Consider the following 13,577-nt stretch of genomic DNA (forward strand, 5'->3'; position numbering starts at 1 on the left):
TGCCATCTTCTTAAGAGCATGAGACTTGATCAATTGCTCTTTAACTGGCTTCTCCGGATCCTCCTCTGGCGGTAGGGTGAAATTTGCCTTCAGCGCGGTCCAAAGATCATCTTTCTGCATATCGGAGACATAAGACACCTCAGGATCAGCTTTAACCATTGGTGGATACTGATCGGGATCTTGTCTCTAACAAGAACACCGCACTGAGCAGCAAATGCTTCCTTTGTCCGGATGGGTTCAATCGGCATGCCATCGCGCGCGATTTCTATGATCTCAAACCTTTCATCCGAGCGCAACTTTTTCTTTGGGCCTCGTCTCTTTACCGAAGTTGTGCTCGATCCAGAGGGCTAGAAAAAAGAAGAAAGATGAGAGTTAATTAATATGTGTACATATACCAAAACAATGAATGCATCAATTAGCTAGTCAGCACAAGCTTAACTAATATATATACCTGGCCGGACTCGGTTCGGTCATCGGAGCCATCATCACGGTCTCCTTCTTTCACCGTCATTGGGTCACCGGAGCCGTCATCACGGTCTCCTTCTTGCACCGGCATTGGGTCACCGGAGCCATCATAATCATAGTCTGCTTCTTCACACTGTCCTTCCAGACCATCGGTGTCGTTGAGAAACGACACGACGGCATCACTTCCTTTTGCGATTATGTCCCCCAACATCGCTTATGTTGCTTCGTCTCGGGTGTGCTCCATAGTTTCTGTAAATATTTACAACATGGCAATTATTATTCAAACATGACAGATGGATATATTACTGGCAAACGTAGAACTAGCTAGCTAATCACAATATGTAATCATATTAGTGGCCTCGACGCTGCTTCTCTAGGGTTTGGGGTGGCCTCGACAACGCTTCAAGGGTTTGGGGTGGCCTCGAGAGAGTTTGTCGGGTAGGGGCGCAGCGGGAGGGGGTAGGAGACCGACATCGTTTTTTTTCTAGGGTTTGGGTGTCACAGTCGAGAGGGGGTGTATATATCGACCGCCCCTCATGTCGAAGTTATCCGGGAGGGGGTAATATCGACAACGACGACATACATACACGGGAAAATAATGTTATCGGGGAGGGGGTATATCGACCCCCCCTCGTGTTGAAGTTATCGGGAGGGGGTTATATCGACAACGACGACATACATACATGAGAAAATAATGTTATCGGGGAGGGGGTATATTGACCCCCCCCTCGTGTTGAAGTTATCGGGAGGGGTATATCGACAACGACATACCCGATAAAACATAAGAAAACGAAGAAGGAATAAAAAGAGGAGAAGAAGAAAGGAATAGAGGAGAAGATCGAAGAAAAAAAGAAGAAAAAAATAGGAGAAGAAGAAAGGAATAGAGGAGAAGAAGAAAAAATAGAAAATAGAAAAAATAGAAAAAATAGGAGAAGAAGAAAGGAATAGAGGAGAATATTCTTCTCCTCTATTCCTTTCTTCTTCTCCTCTTCTTTTTCTTCTTTTTTCATCTTCTTCTTTATTTCTCCTCTTCTTCTCCTTTCTTCCTCTTCTTATTTTCCTTTTTCCTCTCCTTCTTTTTCTTCTTCTTCCTTCTTCCTAGCTAGATATATAAAACTTTTCTAAAAATGTAACTTCTGCATATATATAAAACTTTTTCTTCTTCTTCCTTCTTCCTTCTCTTCCTTCTTCCTAAATATATAAAACTTTTCTAAAAATGAAACTAACCTAAAGTTAATGTACTAAATCAGAGAACATTAATGTACTAAAATTAATGTATTTTTAAAACATCATGCATATTACAATTGAAAAAATACATACATACATACAAAAAACATGTAAAAAATACATACATACATATATGAACATACATAAAAAAATACATATATCTAAAGAAAATATATACATACATACATATATGAAAATCTAAAAACATCTAAAAACATCTAAAAACATGTAAAAAAATAGCATATATAACTAAAAAGCACGGCGGCGGCGGGGCCGGCAGGGGCGCGCGGTGCTCACAGAGGGCGGCGGGGCGGGGAGGGGCGCGCGGCGGGCGGCGTCGGGGCGAGCAGGGGCGCGCGGCGGGCGGCGCCAGGACGAGCAGGGGCGCGGGGAGTGGCGGCGACGTCGGGGAAGAGGGCAGTGGCGACGGCGGCGGCGACGGCGAGGTGGAGCAGCCCGACGGCGTCGGCGATGATGCGGTGGAGCAGCCTGACGGCGTCGGGGCAGGGATCGGCGGCGACGGCGACGAGGAGCAGAGTGGGGGCGTCGGGGCGGAGAAGAAGTGATTTTTGCAGAAACTACTAAGTGGTTTCTTATACACGAAGCATTGGTACCGGTTCGTGGCACCAACCGGTACCAATGCCCCCTTTAGTCTCGGTTGGTGCCTCCAACTGAGACTAAAGGTATCTTTTCAGCAGCCCAAAGGGCGGGAAGCGGCGGCCTTTGGACCCGGTTGGTGGTACCAACCGGGACTAAAGGTGGGACATCGGTCCCGGTTGGTGCCACGAACCGGTACCAATGTACCACTTTAGTCCCGGTTGGTGGCACCAACCGGTACCAAAGGCCCTGTGCTGCCGGCGTCGCGGCCGAAAGTTTAGTCCCACCTTGCTAGTTGAGAGAGCTCGATAGTGGTTTATAAGCGATGCTACGCCAACCCTCTCGAGCTCCTCTCAACTGTAGGCTTTCAGGCCTAATTTGTCACGATGTGCTTGTGGGACTACTGGGCCTCCTACGGGCCTGAATCCTGGCCCATGCTTGGGTTTCTAGTTGTATTCAGGCCGTGGTGGCCCAGTAGGTGGCACTTTTTTATTTTTTTATTGCTTTATTTATTTTATTTTGTTTCTACTTACAACAAAAAACTTACTGTTGCTATTTTTATTTATTTTATTAAATGTTATTTATTTTACTTTTGTAAAGTTTATTTTGTTTCTACTTCTTTATTTTATTAAAGTTTATTTTATTTTGTTTCTACTTATTTATTGTATTAAATTTTAATTTATTTTATTTTGTTTCTACTTATTTATTAAAGTTTATTTAATTTATTTTATTAAAGTTTATTTTATTTTATTTTGTTTCTACTTATTTATTAAAGTTTATTTTGTTTCTTTCTGCTTTTCATGTTTTGAACAGAAAATACTTTGATAATTTGAGTGGCATGAATTTTATATATTTTTAGTTTAAAAAATACTAGAGGTTTATAAAAGCTTTTTAGTTCATTCCTTTTGCTATTAGAGTTTTATAAAGGGATTTTAGTTACAAAGGGATTTCATTTTTTTAACTTGTTTGAACTCCATAGTTTTTCTGTGTTCAAAATGCACCATTCAAAGCCACATCATCAATTTTCAACCCTTTCTGACTTCATTTGTTACTTTTCATGCATTTACTGATTATTTTGAGCTATATGACCCTGAAATTGAAAAGCATTTCAAATGAACTCTGAAAAGGTTGAAAGTTGGCATGGTATCATCATTTGACCCACATAGCATGTGCAAGAAAGTAGAGAGGGTTACGGCAAAAACTGGATGCACTTCATGGACAAAACGGACAATCTCTTTCGAAGTATCATGGTTTCATACGGAAACTCGACTGTTACAAAGGGATTTTTTTTAACTTATTTGAAGTCCATAGTTTTCTGTGTTCAAAATGCACAATTCAAAGCCACATCATCAATTTTCAACCCTTTCTGAATTCATTTGTTATTTTTCATGCATTTATTGATTATTTTGAGCTATATGACCCTGAAATTGAAAAGCATTTCAAATGAACTCTGAAAAGGTTGAAAGTTGGCATGGTACCATCATTTGACCCACATAACATGTGCAAGAAAGTAGAGAGGGCTACGGCAAAAACTGGATGCACTTCGTGTACAAAACAGACAATCTCTTTCGAAGTATCAGGGTTTCATACAGAAACTCGTCTGTTATAAAGGGATTTCATTTTTTTTGAACTTATTTGAACTCCACAATTTTTCTGTGTTCAAAATGCACCATTCAAAGCCACATCATCAATTTTCAACCCTTTCTGACTTCATTTGTTATTTTTCATGCATTTACTGATTATTTTGAGCTATAAGACCCTGAAATTGAAAAGCATTTCAAATGAACTCTGAAAAGGTTGAAAGTTGGCATGGTATCATCATTTGACCCACATAGCATGTGCAATAAAGTAGAGAGGATTACGGCAAAAACTGGATGCACTTCGTGTACAAAACGGACAATCTCTTTCGAAGTATCAGGGTTTCATACGGAAACTCGTTTGTTACAAATGGATTTCATTTTTTGAACTTATTTGAACTCCAGAGTTTTTCGGTGTTCAAAATGCACCATTCAAAGCCACATCATCAATTTTCAACCCTTTCTGAATTCATTTGTTATTTTTCGTGCATTTACTGATTATTTTGAGCTGTAAGACCCTGAATTTGAAGGCAACATATAGCTCTCATGAATAGATAAGTGACCAAATTAATAGAAGTTCATCATCACACTAAAACCAAAGTACATACATAGTTCTCATTGAACAACATATAGCTCTCCAGAGCATCTAATTAAACCATACATTGAAATTATGTAAAACATTTCAATGCAACAACAAATGCGATCATAATCGCAACCAAGGTAACAATTGATCCAACTGCATAATGATACCAAGCGTCGGTATGAATGGCATATTTTTAATCTTTCTAATCTTCAACCGCATTGCATCCATCTTGATCTTGTGATCATCGACGACATCCGCAATATGCAACTCCAATATCATCTTCTCCTCCTCATTTTTTTTTATTTTTTTCCTTCAAGTAATTGTTTTCTTCTTCACTAATTTAACCTCTCGACAATAGGGTCATTTGGAATTTCCGGTTCAACCACCTCCTAGATAAATAAAATCTATGTCACGTTGGTCGGCATAATTGTCAGAAACAATAAATGAACCAAAGAGTTATAAAAAGATAATATATACCACATCCGAATCATAGACAGGACGAGGGCCAACGGGGGCGGATACCAAAACCATCGCACTATATAATAACAAGGAATAATAAAAGTAAGAAAATTAGACAAGTATCTATCTGAAGTAAGAATTTCTTCTTTCAAAAAGAAGATAAGAACAAGAGGCTCACCACGGTGGTGCCGGCGACGAGATCGGCGCGGGCGATCGACGGCGGTGAAGACGGGGACGGGACGTGACAGACCGCTAAACCTGGACAAAGCTCAGGGAAAATGGAGCTCGGAGGTCGAGTTTCGAGAGGAGAAAGGTTAACTAGTGTGGCTCAGACATTTCATCGAACACCTCATGTGCATAGGAGGTGAGCTAAGCACCCAAATGCCCTCCCCCTCGCCGGCCAGAAAAAACAGAGCACTGTGGAGTGCTCTGCTGTGGCGATGGGGTATACATAGGCAGCTCATTTGTCCCGGTTCGTGGCTCAAACCGGGACTAAAGCCCAGTCATCTGTCCCGGTTCAAGCCAAGAACCGGGACCAATGGTTGTGGGCCAGGAGCGATGCCCATTGGTCCCGGTTCGTGCCTAGAACCCAGACAAATGGGTCCACACGAACCGGGACCAATGCCCACGAGGCCCCGGCCGGCCCCCTGGGCTCACGAACCGGGTCGAATGCCCCCATGGGTCCCGGTTCATGGCCGAACCGGCACTAATGGGCTGGCCAGGCCCGAACGAAAGCCCTGTTTTCTACTAGTCGGCATACTGAGCTCTTATGATTCGAAACGAGCACCAAACTCTTGAAAAAGGGCATGATACCAACTCCTCAATTGACAATCAACTAATGTTGAATGCCTTGTGGAAGCTAAATGTGATGCCAAAGGTGAGAGTTTTCTTCTGGCAAGTAATTAGGGGAATTCTACCAGATGAGTGCACCCTCAAGCACCGGTATTTGAGACAGATCAGTCTTTGCAAAATTTGCATGGCGATGGAGGAGGATATGGAGCACGCCTTGTTGCAATGTTCTCGTGCAAAACTATTTCGGGATGAGGCCCAACAGCTCTTTGACTTCCATCTCCCACGACTACACCCAGCTACCTAGGCGAGAGACATCACTTGTGATGACAAATTCACGAGTAGAGAGCGGGCCATCATAGTTTTCAGTTATGTGGTCTGTTTGGCACTCGAGAAACAAGCTGACGCATGGGGAGGAATATCCGAATCCTGCTCATACAGTTCGTCGGACCAGGGAAACACTTGCACTCCTAGACATTCCCCGGCGTCATGCAGTAGTGTTTCCTGAACATGGTTGGCGCCCCCCGGACATGGAGTTTGTTAAAATCAACACTGATGCTGCGATTAGTCGCGAAGATGGCAAGGGTGGCGAGGGCGGAGTTGTTTGCTCACCAAGCTACTTCCAAGGTGCTTGGAGCAAACCATATCCGGCATGACGGACCCCCTCATCGCGGAGACGATCGTAGTACGCGATGATGTCATCTTCGCCAAGCTAAGTGGCTTTTCGAAAGTCGTCCTTGAGACAGATTGCTTGGAGGTAGTTAACCTTTGGGCCACTCGACACGATTCTCATTCCATTTGTGGCACCTATCTTAGTAGAAATTGGAGAACTAGCTAGCAATTTTACTTCTTCTGTAATTCAGCATGTATCCAGGTTAGCGAACGGTCCGGCTCATATCTGTACAAAGCATGCTTGTACGATTGACGTGGCCGAGAGCTGGCTTGACAACACTTCTAACTTCCTGATCAGCAGCCTGTTGGCTGACTGCTCGGCGAATGCCTTTGTTGAATAAAAGCTCTCAAAGTTTTCCCCGCAAAAAAAGGTTGCTTCCGATTTCTCACAGTTCTTCCCGATTTACTTTAGTCACATTAGCTGAGCAAGTGGTCAATGGCTTAAATGTAAGGACTAGCAGGCCTAATCTCAACTACTTCTACAAGGGTCCAGGGACGGCACCGTATTCCTTTGGACAGGCTATGCTGTTGATTCAGAGATTGATGAAAGAAAGTTGGTTGATTTTGTCTCAAACTGACGTTTCGTCATGGTTCAGAAGTTCAGTGGCTTCTCTTCTTCATTCATGTTTGTTCTAAAGAACTTCAATATGCTTCAGTGGTGGTTTCTCTTCTTCAGACACGTGAATGCGTAGTTTAACTTACAATTCAATATGCTGCCGTAAGTACCACTTACCATCGAGAGTTAGCCAATGAGTTTTTATCTCCCGAAATTGGCCATTAGTTTCAGAACTTACGTTGATGCTAGCCATTTTGTTTGCGGTTTAGTCCATTGGTATGTTGCACCAACTAATCAACAATATAACAAGAACAAGGCGTGTGCAACGTCCCGACGGCTAAGCCCGTGGAGTATAGGCCGTTGAGGGTTTTTAGTGAGTTATTAGAGGTGATCAAAGTCGAGAGAGTTGAGCAAAACATGAAAGCATACCTGGACATGTAACAAAAAAACCGCTTTCACTGCAAGTGATCGCTGCATTGAGCAGTTCGGTAGGCATCGTCGAAAAGTCAAAACTAGAACTTACATGATGTTTCCCACACGATAATATTAGCCCATGTTGCTTCCATGCCGAGCAAGAGGCGTGCTTAGATATAGATGAGTACTCTTCAGCAAGTGGTAGTAAGTTTGGTTGCACATGAGCCATGCCTACTTGCCTTGGGCCTTGGTGCTCAGGTGTGTGACTCTAACGATGTCCCTCGATGTTTCATTTGTCTTGTCTCTATTCCCAAGCTCTAGTTTCCTTTTTTTTTTTTTTTTTGCTTTTTTGTGGGTTTTCACTCAATTTTCCTTGATTGACTGAAAATCGATTGGAATATTTTTAATGAAAGTTGGTTGTATGAAACATAAATATTTGGATTCATAATATACTCCCTCTATTCCATAATATAAAACGTCATTACATCCGATTTACTCATATATTGGATGTAATAACATCGTATATTATGGAGCGGGGTGTGGGTATGAACTAAAATTGAAAATGCATATCATATATTGTATTTGATTATTTCATTACTTTTTATTAAATATAACTAACATAATGTCATATAAAAATTCTTTTTTTTGTGAGAAAATTTTCGATCTATTCATCTTCAATCATGGCAGTACAACGAATACCAGAAATAATAAAAATTACATCCAGATCTGTAGACCATCTAGCGACGACTACAAGCACTGAAGCGAGCCGAAGGCGCGCAGCCGTCATCGCCCCTCAATCGCCAGAGTCGAGCACAACTTGTTGTAGTAGACAGTCGGGAAGTTGTCATGCTAAAGCCCCGTACGGACCAGCGCACCAGAACAGCAATCGCCGCAGATGAAGAATAACGTAGATCAAAAGAATCCAACTCAAGGACACACGAACATAGATGACCAACGACAAGATCCGAGCAAATCCACCAAAGGTAGATCCACCGGAGACACACCTCCACACGCCCACCAACAGTGCTAGATGCACCGCCGGAACGGGGTCTGGGCGGGGAGACCTTTATTTCATCTTTAGGGAGCCGCCGTCTCGTCTTCCCAAGCAGGACACAAACCCTAGCAAAATTGAAGAAAAAAACGACTAAAAACGGAGCCCTCGCGCCGGCCCTTGCCGAGATCCACCGCACCCCCATGGTCCTAGGGCCACCGATGAGGAGCGGATCTGCGGCGGCGCCAGCCGGAGGCAGAAACCCTAGCTCTTTTTGTGGAGGAGGCGGCAGCTAGCAGGGAAGGCTCCGCTTGTTTGGACTCCTGCCCTCCCAATAAACCTTGTTGTGGGCCTTTGATGAGGTGTCAACTGTCATACATTTGGCATATGTACATGTTGAGATAATTAAAAGTAGTTGGGTTCAACTAATAATATTTTTTCCTCGTGCATGTCGAGAATTGAGATAGTATTTTCTTTTTGAAATGGAACGCAAGAATTCCATACATCACACTGGCAGCACTCCGGCAGACCATCCGAATGTTTACATCGTCAGGTAAGTCTTCATCCCATAGCAAAAAAAAAAAAAAAGCTTTCTAGAACGGAATGCATCAAATGCATGGGCTAATTTACTCTAGGAGCATGTCAAGTTATATTCGGTAGAAGAAAGTATACTTTTCCCCCTGAAATCTGCCTCAACGGATCAAATCCCCCCCCCCCCCCCCCCCTGAACTGCAAAAACGGATAAATCACCCCCTGAACTTTGTAGAACCGGATAAATTTCACCCCGGAGCGGTTTTGGAAAGAATTGAAGGTGGTTTTCTTATTAAGGATGTTGACTGGGCTGGTAATCACTAACTAGGCAAGTAATGATGTTGACGTGGCAGTGAAAGATTCGCCATGAAATCCGGTCCTTGAGCAATCCATCAAGCTCCACCACGTCGTACATGTTCAGATCAATGCTGCAAGTCCCATCGTGATCTCGCCGATGCAGACGTCGCCGTTGTCGTCACTCCTGCCGCTGTCTTGCTGCATCTTGTCGCCGGCAGCCTCCTTGCAAATCTTCTCGAGCACGACAGCGGCGGCAGAGGTCGCACACTGCCGGGAGGAACTCGTACGGCGCCCACCCCGGTCGTGCTTCCGGCCGCTACTTGCATCATGCGATTTTGTTCTATTAATCCGGTCTTTGCTTCCCTGTCAATTTTGTTGTTCATGTGAGGTATCTAGGATTCACGTAATTTTCGTCGTGAGATTTTGATCCCAAACAATTCCAAGTGCTATTACTACTTGCAGAGCCCCACTTGTTCACTGTGTAGTTATCCTCGTTCCTTTCCGCCCGGCACCGTACGAGTTGCCAGGAAAGCAACGCTTGCCCGAGCACGGCCGGCGCAGCGGCGGGGCCGGCCAGGGGAGGGCGCGCGCGTTTGCGAAGCTGCGGGGTCGCAGCCAAGGGTGGTTGTAGGCTAGGCGTACAGTGTGGCTGGGCGGGCGCGGGCGCGGGCACGGCCGATCTCGGCTATGGCCATGCCGGCCGAGCTCGAGCGGGGCGACGCTACGAGTGAGGGAATCGGACGGGGAAGAAGGTAAGAGGGGCGCAAGCTCACCGGGAGCAAGTAGCCGAAGTCAGGGCGGTCGGGGAAGCAACGGTGGTTAGGAATTTGACGCCGGCGGCCGGCGAACAGAGGCAAAAAAGAAGGTCGTGAAAATGGGGAAATTTAACCCCAAACCGTTCCTTGCCGCTGCCCAGTTAGCATCATAAACGATCATTGGTAAGAAAACCACCTTCAATTCCTTTCAAAACCGCTCCGGGGTGACATTTATCCGGTTTTGCAAAGTTTAGAGGGTGATTGTTCCGGTTTTAGAGTTCAGGGGGAATTTGACCATCGAGGCAGATTTGAGGGGTAAAAGTATACTTTCTTCTATTCGGTATTTACGACAACCGACTGGTTTCCGGCTTTTGCGTTCCCTTCCGAGAATTACAGTTACCGTCCAAAAAAATCCAACCGAATTTGGATTTAAGCATTGAATAGGCTATCAGTACTACCATTTCGTCCATGCACCAGGTTTCGATTTAGAATCAACTTCTAGGAAGTAATGAACCACTATGGAGTACTATAAGAACGTCCGTGCGTTGCAACGGGCCACATTAACTTTAAGAGTTCAATATTAATATTTTAATACATATCAAGTGACATTGGCGACCTTTTTTACCATCAAATCCTCACACACGCATTCTTTCCCTCCCTCTTCCTCACTCTCTCTCCCCCTCTCTCCCTCTCTCTCTCTAACACACACACATATCCATCTTATTGGGTACGGGACCATAATCCATTTATTTCACACACAGACGCTAGTGCATAACAATATGGATTATGTGTATTATATTTGCCACCACAACTGAGGAAATTAATTTCATGTAAATCGGCCAGCCATAGCTCCAAGAATACGCGGACGAGGTGGCCGGGGTCAGCGTCGGCGCCGCCCGGCGCGGGCCACGGGCCCGCTTCCAAGTGCGTCTGCGCGCCGACCACCCACGCCGGGTCCTTCAAGTGCCGCTTCCACCGCACCAACTCCCAGGGCCACGGCCACGGCCAGGGCCAGGGAAGCTGCCCTTCTTCGCCCCCTTCACCGGCCGCGGCCAACGCGGTCCCGCGGCACGTGGCCTCGCCGTCCTCGTCCTCGTCCACGTGATTTAAGGTAAGATTAATTAATTTAGATTTGATCTTTAGAGATTGTTCGTGATTGATTTTACATTACTAAATAACTTGCGCCAGTATGGAAAGTTGTGATCTGTTCAGATTTCTTTCATTGTGTGAGAGGGTAACGCGAAAATAAACCGATGAAGTGGGGGAGGCGACAAAAAAAATCTAAAAAAAACCAGCGAAGGTGGGAGGAGGTACAAAAAAAACCATGGGAGGTGGGACGAAAAAACCTGGAAGCGAGACTACCAACTGCTACATTAGATGTAGAGACTAATTGCGAAACCACGGGTCAATTATATTTATTTTTGGCACAATTTTTTTAATACAAAATTTATTTGATTTTATTGGGCGGTAATTTGCTGAGATTACCGAGATATTCTCAAAACCAGTCTCCTCAGTAAAAAAACAACCAGGTTTGAGAAAGAAAAACTTAAAGCAGGTAGCGAGGTACACTATTATTTCTTTAGCAAGAGCGGCTGGGAGGGAGGAGCTAGCACATCGTGAATCAACGCATCAAAGTTGCGGTGAGACGAGCCGCCGGGCTTGGTCGCCTTGACCGCTTTCTCCCTCCACTCTTGTGCCTTCTTCTTCATCACCTTCCCACTCTCCCCCTCCATGACCTCCGTGATAAGGTCTGCGACGGCGTCGCGCCGGACGTCGCTGTCGATCTCCATGCCGACGCCCCATTCGTTGCACTGGTACCGGCAGTTGGTCTGCTGGTCCCCGAAGAATGGCCAGCTGATGACGGGCACGCCACCGCACATGCTCTCCAGTGTCGAGTTCCAGCCGCTGTGCGTCAGGAACGCGCCCACGGCCGGGTGGTTCAGCACCTGCTGCTGCGGGCACCAGGAGGCCACCAGCCCACGCTCCGCCGTCTCGGCTGAGAACTCCGAGGGGAGTACTGCGGTGTCGCCCTTGGCGAGGTCGGGACGGATAATCCAGAGGAAATGCCTGCCGCTCTTGGCCAGCCCCCACGCGAACTCCACCAGCTGCTCGTTGGTCATGACGGTGATGCTGCCGAAGTTCGCGTACACGACGGAGCCGGGCTCCTTGTCGTCGAGCCACAGCAGGCACTCCTCCTGCTGCTTCCACAGGCTCATGCTGATGCTTGAGCTCGGCGCCAGCAGAGGGAGTGGGCCGATGGTGTAGACCTTGGGCAGGCCGAGCGCCTCCATGGCCGCCACCGCCTCTTCCTCAAGGTCGCCGAAGGTGTTGACGATCATCGCCGACGCGCCGACGGCGCGCTCTGCGATCCCGAGCACGAAATGCAGCATGTAGTCGTCCGGGGCCGGGCTGCGTATGAAGGACGGGAAGTCCCTGAACCTCATGTTCCGCAGGCCCGGCACGTCTTCCACCGGCGTGTCAAGGTACTCGTTCGTCAGCTGCTTGACGTCTTTGATCGGTGCAAGGCCACGGTCGAAGAGGAGGCGGTAGTTGCGGACACCGACATAGCTGATGGCGCTGGAGGTGTACAGCTGGACATAGGGGAGGCCTAGCTCCCTGGCCGCTTCCATGGAGAAGTCCATCACGTTGTCGGAGACGATGCAGGACACAGGCGGGTGGCCCATGGACGTGGCGGGGTCGTTGAGCTCCGCGAGGAGGCGGCGGAAGGGCCCGAGGCAGGTCTCCGTGAGGGACTTGCAGAGCGACAGGACGTCCTGGGTGACGTCGTCGTCGGAAGGCGGCAGGCCGTCCGGAATGGTGTCGAAGCGGAAACCCGGGACGCCGGCCACCGCGGCCGCGCCCCGCGCGCGGACGAGGCGGGCGTGGTTGTACTCGGTGTTGACGAAGGTGACATGGAAGCCGCGGGCGTGGAGCATCTTGGCCAGGTCGAGCATGGGGATGATGTGGCCCTGAAAGGGCGCCGGCAGGCACACGGCATGTGCTTTCTCGCCCGGTGCCGAAGGACCCATTCCCACGTGCTAGCTTTTCGCGCCTGGTCGGCAAGGGCTTTGGCCTATAGCTACTCTTTGCTGCTGAGTATGATATCTTTGAGTTGGCTTGGCATGGCTCTGTCGATCTTACCATATAGTACTCCGTATACATTATTTATAGGTGGCACGTAGGGTAGCAATGGCGATGGGCAAACATACTTACTCAACCGAAGACGTCTTTGAATTGGTACGGTGGATGGTGGTCCGAAGGAGGCAAGTGATGACGTCGACAGATTCAGTGGAAGCTCCACATGGACATGCTCAACAGTCCATGGACTTGGTCAACACGGGCGGCGGGGTGGATCTCTTGCTCAAAAGTCTAAAATGGTAGGTAGCTAGTACATGAACTTGAGCAACGTTTGGGTATTCCTCATCACTACAGAACAAATCGTGTACACCGAAAAGGTATTTCTCATCGAGCTTTGCTACACCAACGTACATGATTTTCTCATCACTACGGAAAAAATCATGTACGCTAAGTTTTTGTCGTTTGCCGAGTGTAAATCCACATGCATCATACATAAACTTAAAAAAAAAATTCTACGCTCAACACACACCGTGACATCGACATATCAATTTTGGCCTTTTTGGGGATATGTCTGCTATAGTTAACC

At 46.7% G+C, this 13,577-nt stretch overlaps 1 protein-coding gene across 1 annotated transcript; it reads right to left on the bottom strand.

Moving 5' to 3' along the window:
- Nucleotides 1-11,427: 11,427 nt before the first annotated feature.
- On the bottom strand, nt 11,428-13,228 carry LOC123140728 (7-deoxyloganetin glucosyltransferase). Its single transcript, XM_044560013.1, has one exon. It carries the CDS (start codon nt 12,940-12,942, stop codon nt 11,485-11,487), a length of 1,458 nt encoding a protein of 485 aa, XP_044415948.1. The 5' UTR covers nt 12,943-13,228; the 3' UTR covers nt 11,428-11,484.
- Between the last annotated feature and the right edge of the window lie 349 nt (nt 13,229-13,577).

The sequence above is a fragment of the Triticum aestivum genome, chromosome 6D (assembly GCF_018294505.1).
Source record: "Triticum aestivum cultivar Chinese Spring chromosome 6D, IWGSC CS RefSeq v2.1, whole genome shotgun sequence".
Classification (NCBI taxonomy): Eukaryota; Viridiplantae; Streptophyta; class Magnoliopsida; order Poales; family Poaceae; genus Triticum; species Triticum aestivum.